This window comes from Sphaerodactylus townsendi, linkage group LG03 (assembly GCF_021028975.2).
Source record: "Sphaerodactylus townsendi isolate TG3544 linkage group LG03, MPM_Stown_v2.3, whole genome shotgun sequence".
Taxonomy (NCBI): domain Eukaryota; kingdom Metazoa; phylum Chordata; class Lepidosauria; order Squamata; family Sphaerodactylidae; genus Sphaerodactylus; species Sphaerodactylus townsendi.
The window spans coordinates 115,283,069-115,304,663 of record NC_059427.1 but is presented as its reverse complement, the minus strand read 5'-3'; the positions used below and the strand labels follow the sequence as shown (position 1 = coordinate 115,304,663).

The 21,595-nt window shown below is 41.7% G+C and overlaps 1 protein-coding gene across 5 annotated transcripts in view; it reads right to left on the bottom strand.

Moving 5' to 3' along the window:
* The window catches only part of B3GNTL1 (UDP-GlcNAc:betaGal beta-1,3-N-acetylglucosaminyltransferase like 1), a 240,091-nt gene that overhangs the window by 24,088 nt on the left and 194,408 nt on the right, over positions 1 to 21,595 (bottom strand). For all 5 annotated transcript variants that reach the window (XM_048491468.1, XM_048491469.1, XM_048491470.1 and 2 more), the window contains one exon: positions 2,797 to 2,932. In XM_048491468.1, the coding sequence (XP_048347425.1) occupies positions 2,797 to 2,932 (136 nt within the window). The remainder of the gene's footprint in view (positions 1 to 2,796; positions 2,933 to 21,595) is intronic.

Genomic DNA, 21,595 nt, shown 5'->3' with positions numbered 1-21,595 from the left:
GTTTTTGCCAGAAAAAGATTATTATCAGGAATCACGATTCAGGAAAAGATTATTATCTAGTCTCCTGTTGATATATCTTTCCTAAAAAAATTCATACACAATTTAACTTTTAAATTCATATTATTTATTAAATGTGTTGTGTACTGGAAGTGGAGGATAAAAGAACAGAATAATTCTATTCAAAAGGGCTTAAAATATCAAACAGTAAAAAGAAACCTGAACACAAAAACAGCAGGAACAAAAATTAAATTCAACCAACAAGTGGGAAAACTAACACAATTCTGTGTTAATTTCAATGCAACAGACTAACAGGGCTACCATAATGAATGTGACAAAGTGTTCTTGTCAGCAGAAGGAAATCAAGCATATTTTGGTCACTTTCCTTGGGGAAAGAGTTCCACAAAGTAGCTGCTATCACAATGCAGGTCTTGCTGTTCTTTCCAATCAATAGAATTTGACAGCTACCCTCCCAAATGAGAAAAACCCTCCCATGTCACCCTCCCAAATATTCAGGCTGATGCTGAAACCTTCAATAAGCAATGCAAAAACAAAAAAGGTGTAGAATGATATGGAGAATGATAGATGGTTTCACAGTAGAAGCATTCTGAATAAGACCAAGGAGTGTCTAAAATCACTCTTGTACAAAACATATGTTCAGATACAAAGGAAGTGAGAGGAAGAATCTCCCAACAAGGTGGAAAGAATGTCCTCAGCGAATTAGGATCCCAAGGAGTCTAAACCTGCAATTAAGAGATTTTGTCTTTATATGTAGGGAATAGCTTCAGAAACCACACCATGGCCACCCAACAGCATCTTTCATGACATATTTAGAACTTATTCTGCTATTCAAAGAAATTATAGAATGCAGGGTAGGTCACCCTATCCTTTAGGGGCCTGGTGCCCACTGAATTTAACTCAAATGATACCTCATAAGAAAGATAAGCTTTTGTTCAATAAATGTCTACAAGAAATGCGCAGTGCAGCATTTAGTGGGCTGTCTGTTTTATGACTGTGGATCTACTTTTGCTTTTCTGTTTGGGTGGTCTGAAAAATACTGACTAAACAGGTTACTGTTTCTCCTCCTTCATGTTTTCTCCTTACATTTGTTCCCAACAGGAAAACATGTTTGGAAAACACAGGAATGTTTCAAGTCTTGTTATAGGAGACAGTTATTTCACGTTAACCTTTGATCCTTTAATTTGAAAAACTATAAGGAAAAACAAAAGTGGCAACAAAAGGAGTTAGACTTCCCCAGATGGTCTTTGCCTGCACAGGACCCAAACAACATGTTAATGATTACATTTAGGAAGAAATTGGTTGCAGATCAGATTATGAGACATTTGTGTTCCACCCTGCCTTTTTCATGCCTAACAGCCATTGTTTCTACTAGAGATTGAAGATAAATTTGTTCAGGGCATCCTGACAAAAGACTCAAGAGGCTGATGGAAAATAGGGTTCTAGATTTTTCAACACGGGCCTGATATGTAAAAAAGATTGAAGAATGGTTCACTTAATCACAAGGAATATATTTTTGCAATTTGCTATACCTGTCTTGCAGCAGCTCATGGTGTACCTTATGCCAATCTATATCTCCTTTGGTTCATTTGCTTACTATTATTGTGCTCACTAGCATTATTTTGGAATAGCCAATATAAATGTGTGCTTTGTGTTATAAACTCACCATGTATTCTATAGAACCATGCCATAGCTTTGTTGGGTGCTTGAACAGGTAGAATACCAGCAAGCTTTATATAAAACAAACCAACATGCCACTTCATGGCCACTTGGTAGCTACATGAACTGGGTAGAGCTTGTTCCAGTGGTGGGATTCAGCAGGTTTGCACCGCTTCGGCAGAACTGGCTGTTAAAATGGTGCTTTTGAACAACCAGTTGTTAAATCATTTGAATCCCACCACTGGCTTGTTCCCTTGCTTTATTTCACTTAAATCCATAGGTTTTAAACAACTAGTATTATTATTTAATTTATACTGCATTCAAGACATCACTTTTAGCCTCTTCTCCACTGGTCCAACTTTTCCCTATTTATAGCCATAGGAATTTAATTATTTAACACTGTATTTTAGTTACCATTACGTTTTTAAAAATTTTAGAATTATTATTATTGTGAAAGGGATTGGTAGGTTTTTAACTCCTGTTTTATTGTTATTTACATCATTATTATATTTCTGTAAATTGTTGGAAGCCAAACTGAGTCCGAAAGAGGAAGGGTGGCCGACAAATGTAATAAATGAAATGAAATGAAAAATATTGCCAGGCCAGATTCACACATGTGCTTCTCCCTTTCCCCCATTCCTTCTTGTGCAGAGAATTCCAGTTAGAAGCTACCGTAATTTAGTTTACCCATTACGTATGAATGCAGGTATACAGATTAATTTTAAACCAGCACTCAGAGCATAGATTATATTCCAGTTTAGAATTCTGATATATTTGAGGAGAAGAGAAAATGAACTGTGGCTAACTGTATACACCTGTATTTGAAAGGTAACCAGAGTTAGTTTGTAACTGAGGTTCCTATCGCGCTTCACATAAGAAACGATGCAGAAGGAGATAAGAAAAGCAAGCTATGCATATCAGCATAAAAAGTCAGGTTCATATATGTTGGTTCAAAGTACCTGAATACTTGATGTTTAAAGGGTGCTTATATTTTCTCTAAACCACAGATAATATATGGAAAGTTCTCTTCAAAACATTAGCAAGTGAATATTAAAACATATTGAAGGGAGATTAAGCATTCACTAAGGTGGCCCCCACCTTTGCATTTTGCCTTGCACTTACTTTTTTTTGGTTTGTGAGAGATAAACTTCTAAAGAGCTTCCTGCCCTGTTTACCAGCATTCCAAATGGTGAAAGATGCCCATTGACTGAGAACTCTCTCTTCCAGAAACAGGAGACGGTGCGTCCAGATGGTCTCCCTGAAAAATTGCGAAAGATGTGAGTCAGCAAAGGTCAGTTTCAGTTAGACATTATTTCAAAAACACCCCAAAAACTCACATCTACAAATATTAGAGTGGACATCTCTGGAATCTTAAGACTCCTACCCTGTAGCTGTTAGGATATTTTCAACTTAATACTGATATAGTCACAAACACGCACACACATATACACGTACACACACACTAGGGACCATGGGACCAAAAAGCTCTGGCCCAGACAAGGATCTCAAGGCAAATGATAGGATTCTGCTGTTGAAGCTAAGGAGATCTGGCTCAGAGTAGCATTTCTATGGTAGGACATCTGGAAATTGTATGGTAGGACATCTGGAAACTGTTTATAAGGTGCTCAGCATTCCTTGGAATAGGAATCAGTTATAAAACGTAAGAATAAACATAAATATGTGTCATGTACAGGTTCTAAAATACATGTGTCATATTTCAGGGCCCTTCCAGAACATAATTATACTGTGCAATAAATGCATAGTTGTTACTCATCTGTGTGCTAGGTGGATAGGGGGATAGAGCAAAATATTCTCCTAACAGGGGCATGGGCTTGAAGAAAGATGCTTAGACCCCACTGGAACATTTTTTCAAGTAATATTGTGTCTCCTTGCACAGCTTGTGCACTATGGCTTACAGAACTGCATACAATGGGATTGGGCATGTTTTGTGAACCCTTATGCACTAGACCAGTGATTTTCAAACTTTCCAGAACCATGAACCATTTCCATGATCCTGCCATCCCTGTGGCAGGATAGAACCTACAGAGTTGCAAGCATGTGACAAGAAGTCAAGTAACACAGGCTCATTCCACACATGCAGAATAATGCACTTTCAAACTGCTCTTTGAAGCTGTGCGGAATGGCAAAATCCACTTGCAAACAGTTGTGAAAGTGGTTTGAAAACGCATTATTTTGCGTGTGCGGAAGGGGCCACAGAGAGGGGGAATCAGAGCTATGATCTCCCCAGATTAGAAGAGAATCTGTGTAGCAAGATCATGCAGAGCATCAAAAAGGAGCCTTGGGATGACAGGGACCTCAGTGAGGTAAATATCATAGAATTCACAGAATCCATTTTCTCCAGAGGAATTGATCTTTGTAATCTGAAGATGACAAGAGATCCCCAAGTCCTACCTGGAGGCTGGCATCCCTAAAACACATTAACAGCTGGTCTTTCTTAAAAAAAGGAAAAAATGGCAACTCCAAAAGGACTTGTCCTCCAGCATATGGGGTTCTCTGAGCCACCTGAAAGTCCCAATGCAAGGCATGAAGACTAGTGAGCAACAGCACAGGTGTTGAGCAACACAAACACTATAATATTGTCTTTTTAAGGTATCCCTTCCATTTTGTTATTCCCCCTTTCTCTTCCTGGCTTTTCATTTAAACAAGAAATCACATCATGAGTTACATTCTCTCTTGTAAAGTGCTTACCTGACTTATTTTTAAAAAATAGCAAAAATGCTCTCTTTAGCCTTGCCTTGACAAGACTACCTCAAGAAACGTAATAAATTGTAATGGAGTGGGACAAATACTAATGCCTCAGTAAGTTAGTAATGTTTGTAAGGGAGGTTACAGATCAGATTGAAGGACGCAGTGGAGGGAAACAGACCAAAGGCAGGAGATGAACTTTTCTTTTTCTGCTTAAGTGCTACAGGGTCAATTTGAGTATTAGTAAACTTATTTGTTTTCTAGAAAAAATGTAAAAGATCTTGTATTGTAGGTTCCTTCTATTCTATTTTTTTGCAGATTAATGTATTAGCGGTTTGGATGTGTGGAAATACTTCCTTAATGTTAAAATGACTGGATGAAATTAGGTTTGAACAGATTCTAGTTCTGAAATGTTGTGATTCATAAAACTACATGATGAGATGTGATGTTAATTCTCCAAGGTCATGTAACTGTTTGCAAACTTTTAATGCAGTTCCTGAATGTCACCATTTCTCAGACCTGCAGTTAGACTTTATAGAAAGTCCAGGGATTAGCACTTAGGACCTGAGATTATTTCTCAGATGTTCCTCTGAGACTATTACTCAACAATAACACATATTGCCACCTTTAAAAACAACAACAAACTAACAAGAGAATTGAGTGTTTAGAGACAGAAAGCTGCCCAGTGCTTTTGAATTTTCTTACATAATATTAATTTTATACACACATGCAGAGGGAGAAAGTCAGTTTGTGATTGTACACTGAAGAACTTCATACCAGGAAAGAAAGAAAAATGCCACACAGCTGACAATTGGAACAACTGAGAAACTCATACTGTTGACTTGAACCAAGGTACCAGAAACAGCTTGTGAGATACATGTTCCTAGAAATAATACGGCCTGCAAACCGCTACTTTACAATTGCCTACATTTTATTTATCACATAGTTTGTTCCAATTAAAGAGCTGACAGAACTGCCAGATGTAGCTGATCTCACACCATTTTTTTTAAATCATTAGACTGGGCGGCATGCCACTAAGTATTTAGAAAGAAAGGAGAAGCAAGATAAACAACACATATCCAGGCTAGAAATGCCCATCTTGAAGTGTTGTGTAATTGTTCATTCCTTAAATGCTTAAATTTGGCATAACTAATTGGACCATGTGTAATTGCACTATCTTTCCAAAGTCTGTTTTCCCACAAGAAAATATTTTGCACATTTTCCGGAGATTTTAATGGATTTTCATTTTACAGATGACCATCTAAATGTGTTTGGAGTGCAACTTTTAACACTTTATATTTCTTCCTATGTCTGGTTTTACTTTCCTCGTAAACTGCAAAGTTATTACTGCAGGATTATTATCAAAACAAGGCAAAACAAAAGCAAACCACACCCACTCACACAGAAAGACACTAAGATTCTTTAAAAAATCAAATCTGTCCACTGTGGCAGAATATATGAACAGGAAACATAAAACGCACAAGATCTCAGTTCTTCTCATCAGAAAACATACATAATTCAGCTGAAGTCCTGTTCTTAATCTGGGCTATAAAAATTATAGCAGTACACAAAAATATAGACTCTGGTTAGAGTCCAAACATGCATTCATTCTTTATTTTTGTATCTTTTCCACACTACCAAAATAAATCTTTTTGGAAAAGCACACATGCAAATTTACCTCTCTACACATGGATTTTGAGACACAACTGACAAGACTTATAAGGGACACAGGCCTGACAGATCAAGATGATACGAAACATCTTTCACTAGTTTCACGCCCACTCATCACATACAGTTGACAAGCATGAACACAAAACCTTGCTGCCTTTTTTCCCAGGCACTAAAATCCTGAAACCTCATCTGTTTCAGAATATTACCCTATATTTCACATCATCTTACTCCACCCTTCCAGTACGTTTGTAGGATACACAAAACAAACCCTAAGGTATGCCGCTAAAAATGCTGAGGGCCAATAAACATGCATAAAGAGATATGCAGCCTCAGAACATGCAAGATGCATATGGGTTGAAGCTGAAATGGAAATCATGGTCAAGCCTTGACAGTAATGTCTGTGAGGAGAAACCATACTCTGGAAGAGGCTATGATACCTGTCATCAAGAAGGTCTTCGTTACCTTATTGGGAAAAAATGCACAGCTTGGGCAAAGTGTACATTCTTGGGTCCAGCTTTGCTAATAAATGGTGGAATGGTAGAATAGCAATGGTGGACTTTTTTAAACTATCAGCTGCAGCTTTTCCTGGGGAGCAAATATCTATACATGCTAGCAATCCATGCCTTTGCAATGGCCTTTTATGCATGTACTGCTTACTGTGTGGTTGAAAAGAAACTGATTCACAGTTTTGGCTTTGCAATGTGCTTTTGTGCACTCCCCCCCTCCCGCCCAAGTTTTTGTTTAATCAGCTGCAAAGGTTTGTATTTTTCATATCTGCCCAGGTGTTGGGGTGTGACTTGTGATGTGATGAAAGGGGGTGTTTGTTTTATCTTATTTTGGTGAGAAAGGTCTATCGCAGTTGCACCAACATTCCTCATTCATTGCCTTCCAGCATCCATTTAACATGGTCTGCTTCCCTTTCCCCAGAGTGTCCAAGTCACCATTTTGCCCACCTTCTTTGTTGTGTCCTTCCCTCCCTGTTTTTTCCCCCAGCAGCCGGAATTAGGAATAGAACTTTGGTCTAATCAGTAAGGGCTCACTCCATGGATCTAGTGGGGGGAAGTGGGGAGACTAGCCAACCAGCTTTGAAGTCCCTTCATTCCATCTCATATGTACTTACCTCACATATGTGCTCTCCCCAGATGAATACATGAGGGGAGGGAGGGAATATCAATAAACAACACACATGCGACAGCCCAGAGGCAGAGTTTGGACAGATCCACCAAGGCAGGCAGATCTCCCAAGACTTTGCAGGCTGGTGAGTTGAACCAACTCAAAGAAGTCAATGCGCTGAGCTTTGGATCTGCTTCCAAGTAAATGGGTTCACTTAAAACAGCTTTGAACGCCCCCCCCCCTTTTTTTTTTATGAAAGCAGGAAAAGTAGGACTTTAAAATGCTTCCTATTCAAAGCTGCACTTTTGGAAAAACACAAAAGCTGCTGAAAATAAGTTGAAGCCTCCTGCAGACCTCCCCACCCCACCTTACTCCACATTACTTGCAACAAAATTCATTTGTTTGGTGACTGGAATTTGTTGTCAAGAGTAATCAGCTGTCTTTGTAAAGGCCAAAATTGAGTTTATGTCTTTATATTTTACTTTCTCTGTAATATGGTGTTTTGATGTGTACATATGAGTGAGGGGAAGGGGGAAGAGAATAGTGGGATAAGACTATGGAGTGGTGAAAATAACCAAAGCTCCTGATCAACCATGCAATAAATACAGACACAGTTTTTGAATGCATAGTTCCCAGAAACTGCACAGTGTCTTAAGATTAAAATCAAACCAAATACACATACCCACTTTCATTAATAGAACACTGAGGGTATATAAGTCACAGGAAGACATCATGGTAGAAAGCAAGCCTTTTCAGAAAAGTTGTAAACCTGACAACATAGCTATATAATGTATAGCAGTATTCAACAAGCTGGCAAATGTCTGTGTGTTTCAAGTGAATTTTTGGTCTGCACTTTTAGAGTAAATTCCTGAGTGTCATTTATATGAATCAAATAACATAAGCAACTACTAGATCTACTTGAAATGCTGAATCCATATGGCTATGGAACCATAACAGGGAAACATCTGCAAAGGTAAAGAATAGGTTAGATTTATCAATACCAAGCAAACTCAACTAAGCAAGGGCAGGCAAACTGCTCCCGCACTTGGTCCCTTCTTTACAATTGGTAAAATCAGCTTTATTTGTCGTGGAGCAATTTATGCTCATTTTGTTTGAGGTCATTTTTCACTATCTTCCATCATTTCGTGCATGTGTTCTTAAGTAATCATTCCCACCATAAAAGTAATATTTCAGAATGTTATGGCTTACCGTAGCATAAAGAAAAAGGATTACAGCAGAGAACACCAGTTTACATTGTGCGTTATTTCACTACATTTCAAATAAAAGTCCAAGTCACGTTTAAAGAAACCATGCCACTGCAAGTTAATATGAACTGATTTCCAGTTAGTTTAAGGCTCATGTACTGAAAGGCAAGTTTTAGTATGGGTTTTGTGAACATGCACATCACCAATTTAATAGTCTTCAACACTATTAAAATTTACATCCCAGAAAAAATGCACTAACTTCGATTGTATGGATCAAGGCCACAGCAGGATTCATGCAAGGAATCTTTACTGTCATCCCTATCCCCACTGGAGTCCCTTGACCATCTCCAAAACTGCTTCCTGAGGGTCAGAAGAATCTCAAGGGATACTAGATACAACAAGGTGGAGAAACTGCAGCGGGAGGGGAAATCAGGATAAATTCCCCTTCCTCCTTTTGTTTGAGCTCATGTGCAGCCAGCACAAAACAGACCAAACATCCTATGCCATTCCTGACGGTCTCTAACCCTCACAGGAGGCAGGGGGTGGGGTGGGGTGGGGTGGAATGACTGGAACGCAAAGTAAGAAGAAGAAGAAGAAGAAGAAGAAGAAGAAGAAGAAGAAGAAGAAGAAGAAGAAGAAGAAGAAGAAGAAGAAGAAGAAGAAGAAGAAGAAGAAGAAGAAGAAGAGGAGGAGGAGTTTGGATTTATATCCCCCCTTCTCTCCTGCAGGAGACTCAAAGGGGCTTACAATCTCCTTGCCCTTCCCCCCTCTCGCTCTAAAACACCCTGTGAAGTGGGGGGGTGGGGGGCTAGAGCTCAAGAGGCACCAAGCAGCCCAAGCCCAAAGGTCACTTGTAGCTGAGGTGTGTGGGAGTGCACAGGCTAATCTGAATTCCCCAGATAAGCCTCCACAGCTCAGGCGGCAGAGTGGGGAATCAAACCCGGTTCCTCCTTAACCTCCTACGCCACTGCTGCTCCTGAGTGGCAGATATGCCAACGAGAGTGATTTAGTGTATAGTATAAACCCGGACTTTTAAAAAACTTTTCACCCAAGCTCTTCAGTGTTCAAAAGTGAACTCAGCAGTAGTTCCCTCTTCCTCATTAGTAATTGTATGTGTGGTTTCAAGCTGGTGGGTAGGGGTTAATGCCCACCCCTTCATGACCTCAGAACCAACTTCTGGCTGGCTCACTCTGGAATAATCTGTGGTAAGAGGCCAAATATATTCCTCATCAGCCCTCCTACTAGTCCCTTTTGAGAGCAGTGCAACAGGTGATTCATGTTCCCTGAATGATTTCACATTCTTCTGAGGGAAAAGATCCTTCTGAGAGACTGGAAGCCATTCAAGTCATCTCAGTGGTTCTGTCCTCCCTCAGAGTCACCAGTTGAGGTGGTAGTATCACTTTAAAGGCCGCAACCCTTTCTTCTCCAGCAATGGCACCTAATATTTCTGGGTATTGTCCTGCTGCTGGATGCAGAGTCAGAAATACATTACCAGTTTTCACAACAGACAGAAGTAAGCAGTAAGGAACCGTTTTAGATATTGGTGGTATTTAACATCCACAAATAATCTGGAACTAGGGTAACAAGGGAGGCAGCCATGATAGTGAGATTTCAACTGGACTACATATCTGGTTACACACATACAAATACACTAAAAGGCTTTTGCATTGGATGTGACTACTCAAAGACGGGATTGTAGTAGGTCGTATAGGGGATCATGGTGACTACCTCACTGAAAATCTACTGTGCACAGTTCTATTTTATTTAAAATCATTATATGCATGTCTTTTTCCTAAGCATCTAAATATTGTCTTTTTGCTAAGACATGTAACAACAATATAGAAAGAGTACAAAGCAACTGGATAAACAATGGATATTAGAAGACAAATACAATACATTAACATCAATTTTTTAAACAATACTTAATGCCCCAGTAGCAAGGTCAGGCTGCCCCAAAATCTCTCTGGAATAACGTTGAGAGGCAAACTGCATGAGACATTTCTTCACTTGTTCATAATAATTTGCCTGTGTTTCCTGCAGCCTTGCAGAAGCTGTGGGGAACTGCTTTCATTAAAAAAGGAGAGCCCAAACATTTGCAACAGCACCACAGGGGTAGAACACCCCCCCCCCCCTCCAGCAATCTTCTTACATTAAAACTGCGCTTTGGGGAGGTGGGCCATTTCTCTGATTTTAGCGGCCCCATGTGCACAGAAATTATGGTAGAAGCCATTTTCCCTCTCCTCCACACACACACACACACTGTGCTTTTTAGAGTCTGTTTGGGGATCTCCTTTTTTAAAAGAAGCAGCTCCCTGCAGCTGCCATGTGGGTGCAGGGGGATCATGGGCAAACTAATGTAAATAGGCAAAACAATGTAACCTAGATTGCCAAAAAAAACCAGGAGAGTAGAGGTTCCCCATACCTCCTCCAGAAGGCTGTTACACAAGCATGGGGCAGCTACTGAAAACAAAAACAGAACAACCAAGGCCAGGCATTGCTGGACAGAATCAAGCTGCTGAATGGAAGCATTAAGGGAAGAGGCAGTCCTGCAGTTCACTCTGTATCTAAAGGATATTATAGAGCTAGAAAATATATGGTACAGAAAATGAGCTTAGTGATTGATTGGGGCCCTCTGCTATGAAGGCCATTGCTTTCACCTCCTGCATGTGAGCTCTCAAAGGCATGTGGTGGGCCACTGCGAGTAGCAGAGAGCTGGACTAGATGGACTCTGGTCTGATCCAGCAGGCTCTTTCTTATGTTCTTACATTCTTATGAGGAAAAGCAAAAGAATGCTAGATGGAACCTCCACGTTCAGAGGCATCATAACTCTAAATAGCAGGAGCAAGGGACTAACAACAAGGAAGGTGGCTGCTTTCGGGCCCTGCTTGACAGCTTCTCAAACACATCTGGCTGGCCAGAGCTGGAATGCTGGCTAGATGGACTTTGAATTGATCCTGCACATCTCTTAAGTTCTAAAGACTAATCCTTGCTGGGATAAAAAATGTTGTTCTATTGGCAGCATATGCTGAGGCTGGAGAGTTTTGCATGATTTAGAACCGTATTTTTGTCACTATGAGATTAGTAGAGCTAGTCAGATTTGGAAATGACACTTCTAAGCTAGCACGCTTCCCAATGTCAGGATACTTTGATTCTGAACAGAAATTGTCTTGAGTAATTTAAATGTGGGCCTCCCGTAACAAAAGATTGTGTCTGTGCCAAATTTTTCAATGTGGGAAAATGGGAGCTGGGATGAGACCAACTAATCAAATTCTTCAACTTTTCACCTAAAGCAAGATTTGTAGTTGCCTGGTCTCTAGAGATGAAAGATTGATTACTGCATTAAGTTGCTTAGCCAAGCCTTTTAATATGACTTATCTAGAGTTGAAACGCCAGTGTGGTCGTAACTAAAACAGAAACCCTTGTTTCTATTTCACATTTCAGAATAGGCCCTGCTTTACATTGGATCTTAATTTGCCAGAACAGAAAGTTCAAGTAATTAATCACTCATTCTGATAAACCTCCATTACAACTACAGGCCTTGTATATAATGGCATTAAAGAAAGTATAGATTATTTGAGGTTATTAATGACTTGGTAAAAATCAAACCACGGAAAAATAAATTCCAGTGATGTTTGTGCAGTCAAGTGAATGTATATATGATTAATCAAATATCTATTTAACATGAAATTACTTCTAGGATGCTTTTACATCATACAGTAAAATGACAATTGAGCAGAAGACAACAATAAATAATATTTGATGAGCAATCATTCTCCATCATGCTGGCAAAGCTTAAACAGAGACTCACTATTCTGCAGTTTCCAGCTGCCACTGCTAAGGCCATTAGGAGAGGAAGAGGATGCCCAGGTCAACACCTCTGCACAAAGCAAGAAGTCTTCATAAAAGACAAATAATATCTGACTGTTCATTGTAAACCTGGCAGCTGTTCCTGGAAGGATTGTATTTTTGACCACACCATGCCTCCAAGATACAGACTGATTAGTAAGCCAAATCGTTTGAAGACTGCCTTGCTTAGCTTATCACTGCTCCAATTGTCAGAATAGAATAAGGCTGAACTCACTCAGTAATTGTTCTCTTACCAGAAGATGAAATCCACAGGTAACTTGAATACATAAAGCAGTATCACCTTTGCCCCAGAGAAGGCTACCTGAACATTTTACACTGTGTGCTGGGCAACAAAGTCCTATCAAATAACATCTTGCTACATATAGAATCATAGATTGGAAGAGACCCTGAGGGCCATCAAGTCCATCCCCCTGCAATGTAGGAACACAAAATCAAAGCACTCCTGTCAGATGGCCATCCAGCCTCTTTTTAAAAACCTCCAAAGAAGGAGACTCTACCACACTCCGAGGTAATGCATGCTGCATGCCACTGTCAAATGGCCCTTACTGGCAGGAAGTTTTTCCTGATGTTTAGATTGAATCTCTTTTCCTTCACCTTGAACCCATTACTCCTGGGCCGTTTCCGCACGGCCACGCTGGGGGTTGGGTCGGCGTACATGATGCCGACCCAACCCCCCCAGGACCATTTGCACGAACGGTCCCGGTAACGAAAGGGAAGATAGCGCCGCGGAGCGCCGTCGTCCAATCGACCTACCTTCTCTGCGACTGTCCAGCACGTCGCCAAGGCCAGGGGACACGCCCCCCTGCCCTGCGCGACTGCTCCGGAGTCACAGGGAAGGGGGGCGTGTCCCCAGGCCTCGGCAATGCGCTGGACGGTCGCATTTTTGCCGTCCCCAGGGTGCTGTATTTGGCCCGTGCGGAAAGGGCCCTGGTTTTAGTCTCTGGAGAAGCAGAAAACAAGCTTGCTCCCTCACCAACATGACATCCCTTCAAATATCTAAAAATGGCTATCCTGTCACCTCTTAACCTTCTCTTCACTAAACTAAACATACCCAGCTTCCTACGTCTCTCCTTGTAGGGCATGGATTTCAGACCTTTTACCATTCTGGTAGCCCTCCTCTGAACCTGTTCCAGCTTGTCAATATCCTTCTTGAATTGCAGTGCCCAGAACTGTACACAATATTCCAGATGAGATCTAACCAATGCAGAATAGAGAGGTACAATGACATCCCTCAATATAGACACTATACTCCTATTGATACAGCATATGATTTTTCTTACTCAGGAACAAGAAGGCCTGGGATATGAAAGCCTTTCAGATGTTTGCATCAACAACTATTGTAAATTCAGCAAACTTCAACAATCATTTGTGAATTTAGAAAAACAACTACTAGCAAGCTAGGTGTGTAGTGACCAGATGAAAGGCAGAACAATATTAGAAGTCATGTTTTTAAAAAAATAATCAATCAACCTTTATTCTCAAATGTTGAGTTTTGAGTATACATGTAAATAAGTCATTCCTAGTTGGTACTTGGGTTGCACTCCTGCACACACCATCCTTAAGATCTTTTTGATTTCAGGGTGCTCTATAACCAGTCACAGGAATACCAGCAGAATGTAAGGTACCTTTGATGCATAGCACTACACATTTTTCTGCTATGATTCACCCTGGAAGTGCTCACATAAGCCATGTAAGGAATACTTTCATCCAAAGAATCCAGATTTTTTATTGTCTGCAGATAGCACCTTCCGTATGATGCTTTTGCAACCTCTGGAAATGCCCTAACAGACATAAATTGCCTATTTTAAACAAAACAGTCTTATAACCTAAACCACTGAAGAAGCATATAATTTTTATACATCATGATTTCAAATTCCCCCTAATTATGGTAGAAAAATGGTAAAGGCAGGAAATATAAGTGGACCATGAAGGTGTGATGATTGCGGGTGGGAATTATTAAATGGATCTCAGGAGCTGAATGAACTTTTGTTTCTTCAGGTCTGCCAGTGCAACTAGTCCCTTTTATGGCAGTTAGGCACTTCATCACCAATGTGAATGTCACAGCTTGGACACTTTTACTAAAAATGCAGCCAGTTGGAACCACCATTCCATATGAAATTCTGACAATATCGAGAAGTCAAGGGCTGTAAAGTTTATTGCTCCTCCAGCTAACAATGGAATCTTGGATCTGATGCAAAAATCTTTTAATAAAACCACAAAGTTACTAGATAGTCTGATTTGGAGCTCAGCTGTTGCTGACATCTTTTGACATATGTCTGGTAGCCTTTATAGGATATAGTATTCACAGAAGTAAAAGTTAATGCAGAAAGGTACAAACTTTGCACTGCATTCCAAGGTTAGACAGTTGTTGAAACTCTAGCTGCCTTACAAGACACCAGATCCATCTTTACAAAAAATAGAAACATATACGTACATATAACAGTACTTTATTCCAAGGTAAAAGAGATCATTATGATATTATTAGAAACATTGTTGTAGAATTTAATGCCAATAATATTCATGTGAGGAATATGTTTACTTCTAATAACCTACTCCACAGATCAGCTTCCTATCTGGCAGCCAAGCTTAATGAGTACTAGTTGCTCTCCCTGTGAGTACTAGTTGCTCTCCTTGTGCCTGGAAATTAATGAGGCAATGCCATAGTTCAGGATGCCACCTTTGATCCGGGTGAATGATGAATAGCCATTTACCATATCAGTGAGCAAGAAAATCAGTAGGTTAGCTAAGCTTATTTTGATGACATGTGTATCAAAGATACACCTGACAAACATTTACTGGTCATTATAATTCCTTTATTATTACAGCAGTTTGAGTTTTTAGAATGAGTATGGTAAATAAAACTACATTACATGTTACATGTGGGGATCTTAAAGACTTTTGGGGAGGTACCATCCCCCCCCCCCATACTTTATTCACTGGTATGTTTATCTTTGGGTTCCCACTCTCCTCCCACTTGGACTTTCATGAAAATTGCCACTGTGCCCACCTTCCTGCCTACTCCCCCATTGCTCTACCTGTAAGTCCTCATCTACTTTATTCCTTCCATTTTGTCCACTCAGCCATCTCCCTCCCTGCCATTCTGCCTGCTCCTCCCCCTCCCCATTGCCATATGGTCAGGGGCAGTCAGAGCCATATTAATCTGTGGCCGGGCTCCTAGGCTTTTAGGTACTTATGCCATCATTTACCCTTTCAGTATTCACATGGACACCGATATCCAGTTGAAATAATGCCTGCTGACCTCTTCTCTCACAGAGCAATAGTTCTTCCTTTTCTTTTCTCTTTTGGAATCCCGACTTGTGCTTGTACATGTTGGCTGCCATTTGTTCTTTGAAAAAATATATAAATAATAACTTGGTGGCAACAGGTTGTGCTTTCCCCTTTCTTCTGCAACACCACTACCTCCACCTGTTCTCATGTGGTTCAGGTAATATACTCTCCCCTTCTCCACCATATTCCATGGCAGGCTGATGGAGATGCATTGGCACTCATCCATTTTGGGGATTTAACTTCCCCTCCACTCCATTTTTGTGTTAGGTTTATGGAATCAGCTACCTTGTTTCTACATGGTTCCAACCTATGGATTTAAGTATCCCCAGATGAGGCCATGCTGAGAATTAGACATATTACAAGTGGGTGCCCATGAAACATTTACAGAAGAATCCTGCTGGGGGAGAAATTTCAGACAAGGCATATTCAAGTTTATATGGACACAAAAATCTGCTATCACAGCATATGTTTTATACATATTATGGACTGAGTCCCCAAACTATGAACAATCTGGAGAGAAAATGAGTGGGTGACAAAAAACTGTTTATATGAGGTGAAATCCACAGCTCCAAGGAAGAGATACTGTATGTTTCACAGGATGCACCCCCACTCCTTGGTTGAGCCTGGAAACGCTATGAAGGAGAGAATTCCATAGTGTTGGAACCACTGAAAAAATATGTTTAATATGGTTAGAATCCTAAATTTCCTTTCTACTTCTGGTAGGCAGTTCTGCTTGTAAAAGAGAGGGTCAGGAATTTTCATACTTCCACCAGCACTCACTATAGCCCCTATTTGGAACTACTGTCATTCCTGCGGGGTGCAATATCAGATAGTATAAATTACTGCAGAGGGAAGGGAAAGGAAAGTCAATGTATACAGCACAGCTCCAATTGCTACGTAAGCTCCAAGCCTGTATATTGAGAGTTTTACACTGTCAGATCTGTCAGATTTTCAGAGTATTTGAAATGTAGACTATTCAGAGATTTAACTATTTAGAGATTTAACTATTTAGAGAGATTTATAAATACTTGTAGCCAATAAAGTTCACAGAGCACAGATGTAATGCATTCTCTCCAATTTAGGTCTGATAGTAAACAATATTTTGGACTAACTGACCTTTCTAAACAGAAAATGGTGCTCAAATTTCTAAAGAATAAAAGCTAAGCAGTAATTCAAAAATATTTTTGTGAACTTCAGTAAAGTCTCTTTTGAACTCTTACATCTTTATATTACATCTTTATATTAGCACTAAACTCTGATTCATCAAAGCCTGGATTTCTACAGCCATGACATAAGCCAAGGTCTAGGATGATAGAACCATTCATGGCCTAGAATTCTGCCAATGCTCTGGCAATTATACTTTTATTAAAAGATGTCATTAAATGCTGATACTTTATATTTAAATCCAGTATATTCTCCACACACATGTTCTCCACATTTTTCAATCACTCAACTTAATAAAAATATGACTGATTCAAGAAGACTTGTTGAAACCATTTACTACACTAAATGAGCACAGAAACAGACCTCAAAAGTTGAATGCCAATTGTTAATGTTCCTATAAAACTCTTGCAAGTCAAAATTCAAGAACAACAAAAAATACTACTGAATTTTAGGCAAGTAAATGCAATGACTCCATTTCTTGGAATGGAAGAAAGCACACACACAATATAAAATAACAAAATATAATTAGTCACTAGAATTACATTTCAGGTATTCATATTCATGGGTGCAATATGTTAGAAAAAAAAATTAAGGAGAATCTAAAATTATAATTTGATGAGATCAATCACATTAGCACACATACTATGAATGTGTGCATATATATATATCCATCCATCGGTACCACACATTTAGTTTTTAACAATTACAATGAACAGTGAGATATGTGAAACTGAGACCATCTCATGAACTGAAAACACAACTCTTATGAATAACACAGCATGACTTATTCAATTTTGTCTCAGAACTGCTTACAGTATTTGTTCCGACAGAGCCTGTTAAAATTCATATTTTATTTTTCACTTTGGCTACAATCTCATGAAACTTTCAGAGGCTGAAGATGTGAGTCTGGTTTGGCATTACAATAAATTACTTCCATTACCCTGCTGTTAGTGGTTTTTGGAGCTACTGGGTAGGAGAACTTACCCCGACAAGGCATGGCACAGATTAGGAATGAGCCCATACTTGGTTTGCCTGACATCTCCTGCTGAGCAGTTCTGCTCTCTTTGCCAAATGTAGGGAATAGTCCTCATAAATAACAGCTGGGGTAGGAAAACAGTACCTGGGCTATACTATTTCATGCTGCAGGAGTTGAATTACATAGCTGACTACTTCCCCATGGAGAAAAAAAATGTGGCATGTCCAAAACTAACACATTCTGGTGAGGCCAGCTCTCTAGTTTTCAATGTGATGTGCGCTGTTTTTATAGGAAGGAATAGTCACAGTGCAACCCTATGCAGGCTTACTGAAGTCTAAGCTTACTCATTTCAATGAACTTGAATAACTCTGCACAGGTTTGCATTGTCAAATACATGATCTACAGTCTGAAATTGACCATTCCAGGAACAGTTTTATCACATCATCTTTTTTGTATGTGTACTAGTCTCTACAAAGTCGTCTACATGGGGAAGCAGTGATATGGGAGGAACATGGTCAGAGTATCCAGGAACTAAAGGAATGGAAGAACTGGAGATGCCTGAGGAAAGCTCAAGGGGTCATCATTGTCCAGCCCACCAGTTAAATTCTCTTCTTCAGGTCCTCCTCTGGACCCCTACCTGCAGAGCTGAAGCTGACTGTGACCTGAGACAAACCTATTCTGATGGTGGCTGTGATGACACTCCATCTCCAGACCTAAAAACTAGAGACTTAGATTTCACAATCCATGAACTCTTTATTTATTTATTTATTTATTTATTTATTTATTTATTTATTTATTTATTTATTTATTTATTTTGTTTGTTTGTTTGTTTCTTCGTTCCACTTTTATACCACCCTCCCCTGGAGGGCTCAGGGCGGTTTACAACATAAATACAGACAAGTGGATAAACAAGATAAAATACTAAAATTGGTACCAGTTAAAATGCAGCGCACAAGGTTCATAACCATTTATAACAGATGGCGTTCAACCATTAAAACTCCTCTAACTCCTCCAGGAGGGGAACAGCGGGTCTCAGTTGTTAACGGGCACATCAGCAGCCGGCCTCCCCAAAAGCCCGGCGGAATAACTCAGTCTTACAGGCCCTGCGGAACTCATTCAGGTCCCGCAGGGCCTGGACAGCTGGAGGAAGAGCATAGTGGAGGCCAGCCGCATCATGGAGGGGGCGGGGATCTCCAGTAAATTGGCCTCCGCCAAGCGCAGAGACCGACGTGGGACATATGGGGCCAGACGGTCCCTAAGGTACGAGGTCCCGGACCACGTAAGGCCTTAAAGGTTAACACCAATACCTTGAAGACGATTCAGAATTCAACCGGGAGCCAGTGCAAGCGGTGCAACACGGGCATGATGTGATCTCTAAAGGCACCTCCCGTGAGCAAAAGAGCCGCCGCATGCTGGACCAGTTTAAGTTTCCGGATCAGCCTCAAAGGCAGGCCTGCGTAGAGCGAGTTGCAATAGTCTAATCTGGAGGTGACCGTTGCATGAATCACTGTGGCCAGATCCGCCCAGGAGAGGAAGGGGGCCAGCCGCCGGGCCTGGCGGAGATGGAAAAACGCAACCCGGGTTAAATGGGCCACCTGGGTCTCCATAGAAAGAGACGCAATCCAGGTGGGACCCCCAGGCTGCGAACCGAGGGGTCGGGTGCCAATGAGACCCCCTCCCACACCGGGCGAAGCTGAAAATGCCCTCGCTCCCCACGGCCTAGCCAAAGGATCTCCCTGTCTTTGCTGGATTCAGCTTTAACTCTGCTCTGGCGGTCAACCAGCCAGCAACCGCCTCCAAACAATGCTGTAGAGCTGCAGGGGCGGTGACGGCTCGCCCTCCATCGACAGAGATGAGCTGGGTATCATCAGCATATTGATGACACACCAGCGTTTCAAAAGCTCCGATACGCAGCTAGCGCTAAAGCAACATATAGATGTTAAATAAACAGTGGGGACAACAGCGCTCCCTGAGTGCTATCACCTGCAGGCAATGAAGCTGGGGCACCCTCCGGGAAGCTTGGTCCCTCGCACCACGCTTAAAGCTGACTCCGGGTCCCGGAGAAACGAGGCAATCCACTGAAGGACAGTACCACCGACCCCGGAAACGGCCAAGTCGATTATGGGTCAAAAGATGCGTGATCGACCATATCCAAAGCGCTCGCGGTGAGATCCAACAACACCAGCAGCGCCGATCCGCCTCGGTGAAGCTGCATACGGAGCGTATCTGTGACGGCGACAAGAACAGTCTCCGTCCCATGCCCAGCATGGAAGCCGGACTGGAAGGGATCGAAGGCCGATTCGTCCTCCAGAAAACCCTGAAGCTGCTCCAACACCACTCTCTCAATTACCTTCCCCAGAAACGAAAGATTCGAGACGGGGCGGTAATTGGCAGGATCACTAGGATCTAACGACGGTCTTTTTATTTTTTTTTATTTTTTTATTTATTTGTTAGATTTATAGGCCGCCTCACCCCCAAAGGGCTCGAGGCGGCTCACAATATAGCTGTTCTCAATGACAGCAAATCAGTACAAAATTATAACTTAAACCCATTAAAACCTAAGCAGCAATTACTAGGAATAAATACAAATTAAGACAACAGAAGTTGTTAAAAACAGGCGCCCGATCTAAAGGCCAAAAAGGGGAGGGGGTAGGCAAGATGGAATCAGGGCCCAACCAAGATGGAAAACAGGCAGCCTCAGTGGGGGGCGGTAGAACCGCGGCCAGCCCCCCCAAAAGCTTCCGTCTTACAGGCCCTGCAGAACTCACCAAGGTCCCACAGGGCCCGGACAGCTGGAGGTAGAGCAGTCCACCAGGCAGTCCACCATTTTAAGAGTGGGCCTCCTTCAACCCACCCGGACAAACTCCTTGCTCAAGGGAGCTATTGATGATAGTCAACAGGTGGGGTCGTAGCTCCTCCCGGCATGCTTTAATAAGCCAGGAGGGGCCCGGATCCAGAGGACAGGTAGTAGGTCTAGGACTCTGTCAACATCGGCTTCAGAGAGCAGGGAAAACTGGGCCAAACAAGGGCCAAAAGAGGGAGGGAGCCTCCAGTTTGCTAATAGTCTCCAAGGTGGCAGGAAGGTCCTGGCGGAGCGACGCAATTTTATCTGCAAAATAGCTCATAAATGCCTCACAGCTAATGGCCAATTGATCATTTTTGAGCCCTCTGATAATGTGGTAAGAGATCGAATAATGCAGAACAATTGTGCTGGGCGAGAGCTAGCAGACGCAAGAGAGGAGGAGAAGAATACTCTCTTCGCCTCCTTCGTCGCCATCTCATAGGCCTTCATAAGCATCCTATAAGATGTTCGCACAGCCTCGTCACGAGACTTTTAATACTTTTATTTTTATAATTGAGACTTTCCCATTTAGTCTGCTAGTCTCAGTGAGAATAATGCCTCCCTGAGGATTCACTTGGCCCATTATGAGAGGACTAACACTAAAGTCCATTTCAAACTGCCATGAAATAGGCTGTAGACGGGGTGGGGGGAGAGTGTTCATGGGGGACTGGGCAGGCTGGTGGCAGATTGTCCTGGCCACCACCTTCTCCGCCCGGCACTTATCCCAACTCACTGCTGGGTTGCTCTGGTGCTCTGCTGCTGCTCTGCCATTGCTCTGTGCTGTCACGGCCCTTCAGGTCTCACAGGTGAGAGTCCAAGGCCAGGACCCTGGAGAGGAAGGCAGGGTTGATTTTTGGGGACTGGGAGGGTAGCTGTGGGAATTGGGAGGCAGGCCGGAGACCTGGCAGGCAGGCAGCTTGGCGCTGCTTCTCAGATGGGCCGGGGTTGGTTGGTGGGGTGGGGTAGGCAGATGAGAGGCCTGGAGGGAAGGTGGCTTGGTGGTGCTTCTCTGCTGGACCCTTTTGAACACAACCACAAACCCTCAGCCAATGGGTGCGCAGGAGAGCCTCCTGAGTGCCCAGTGGCTGA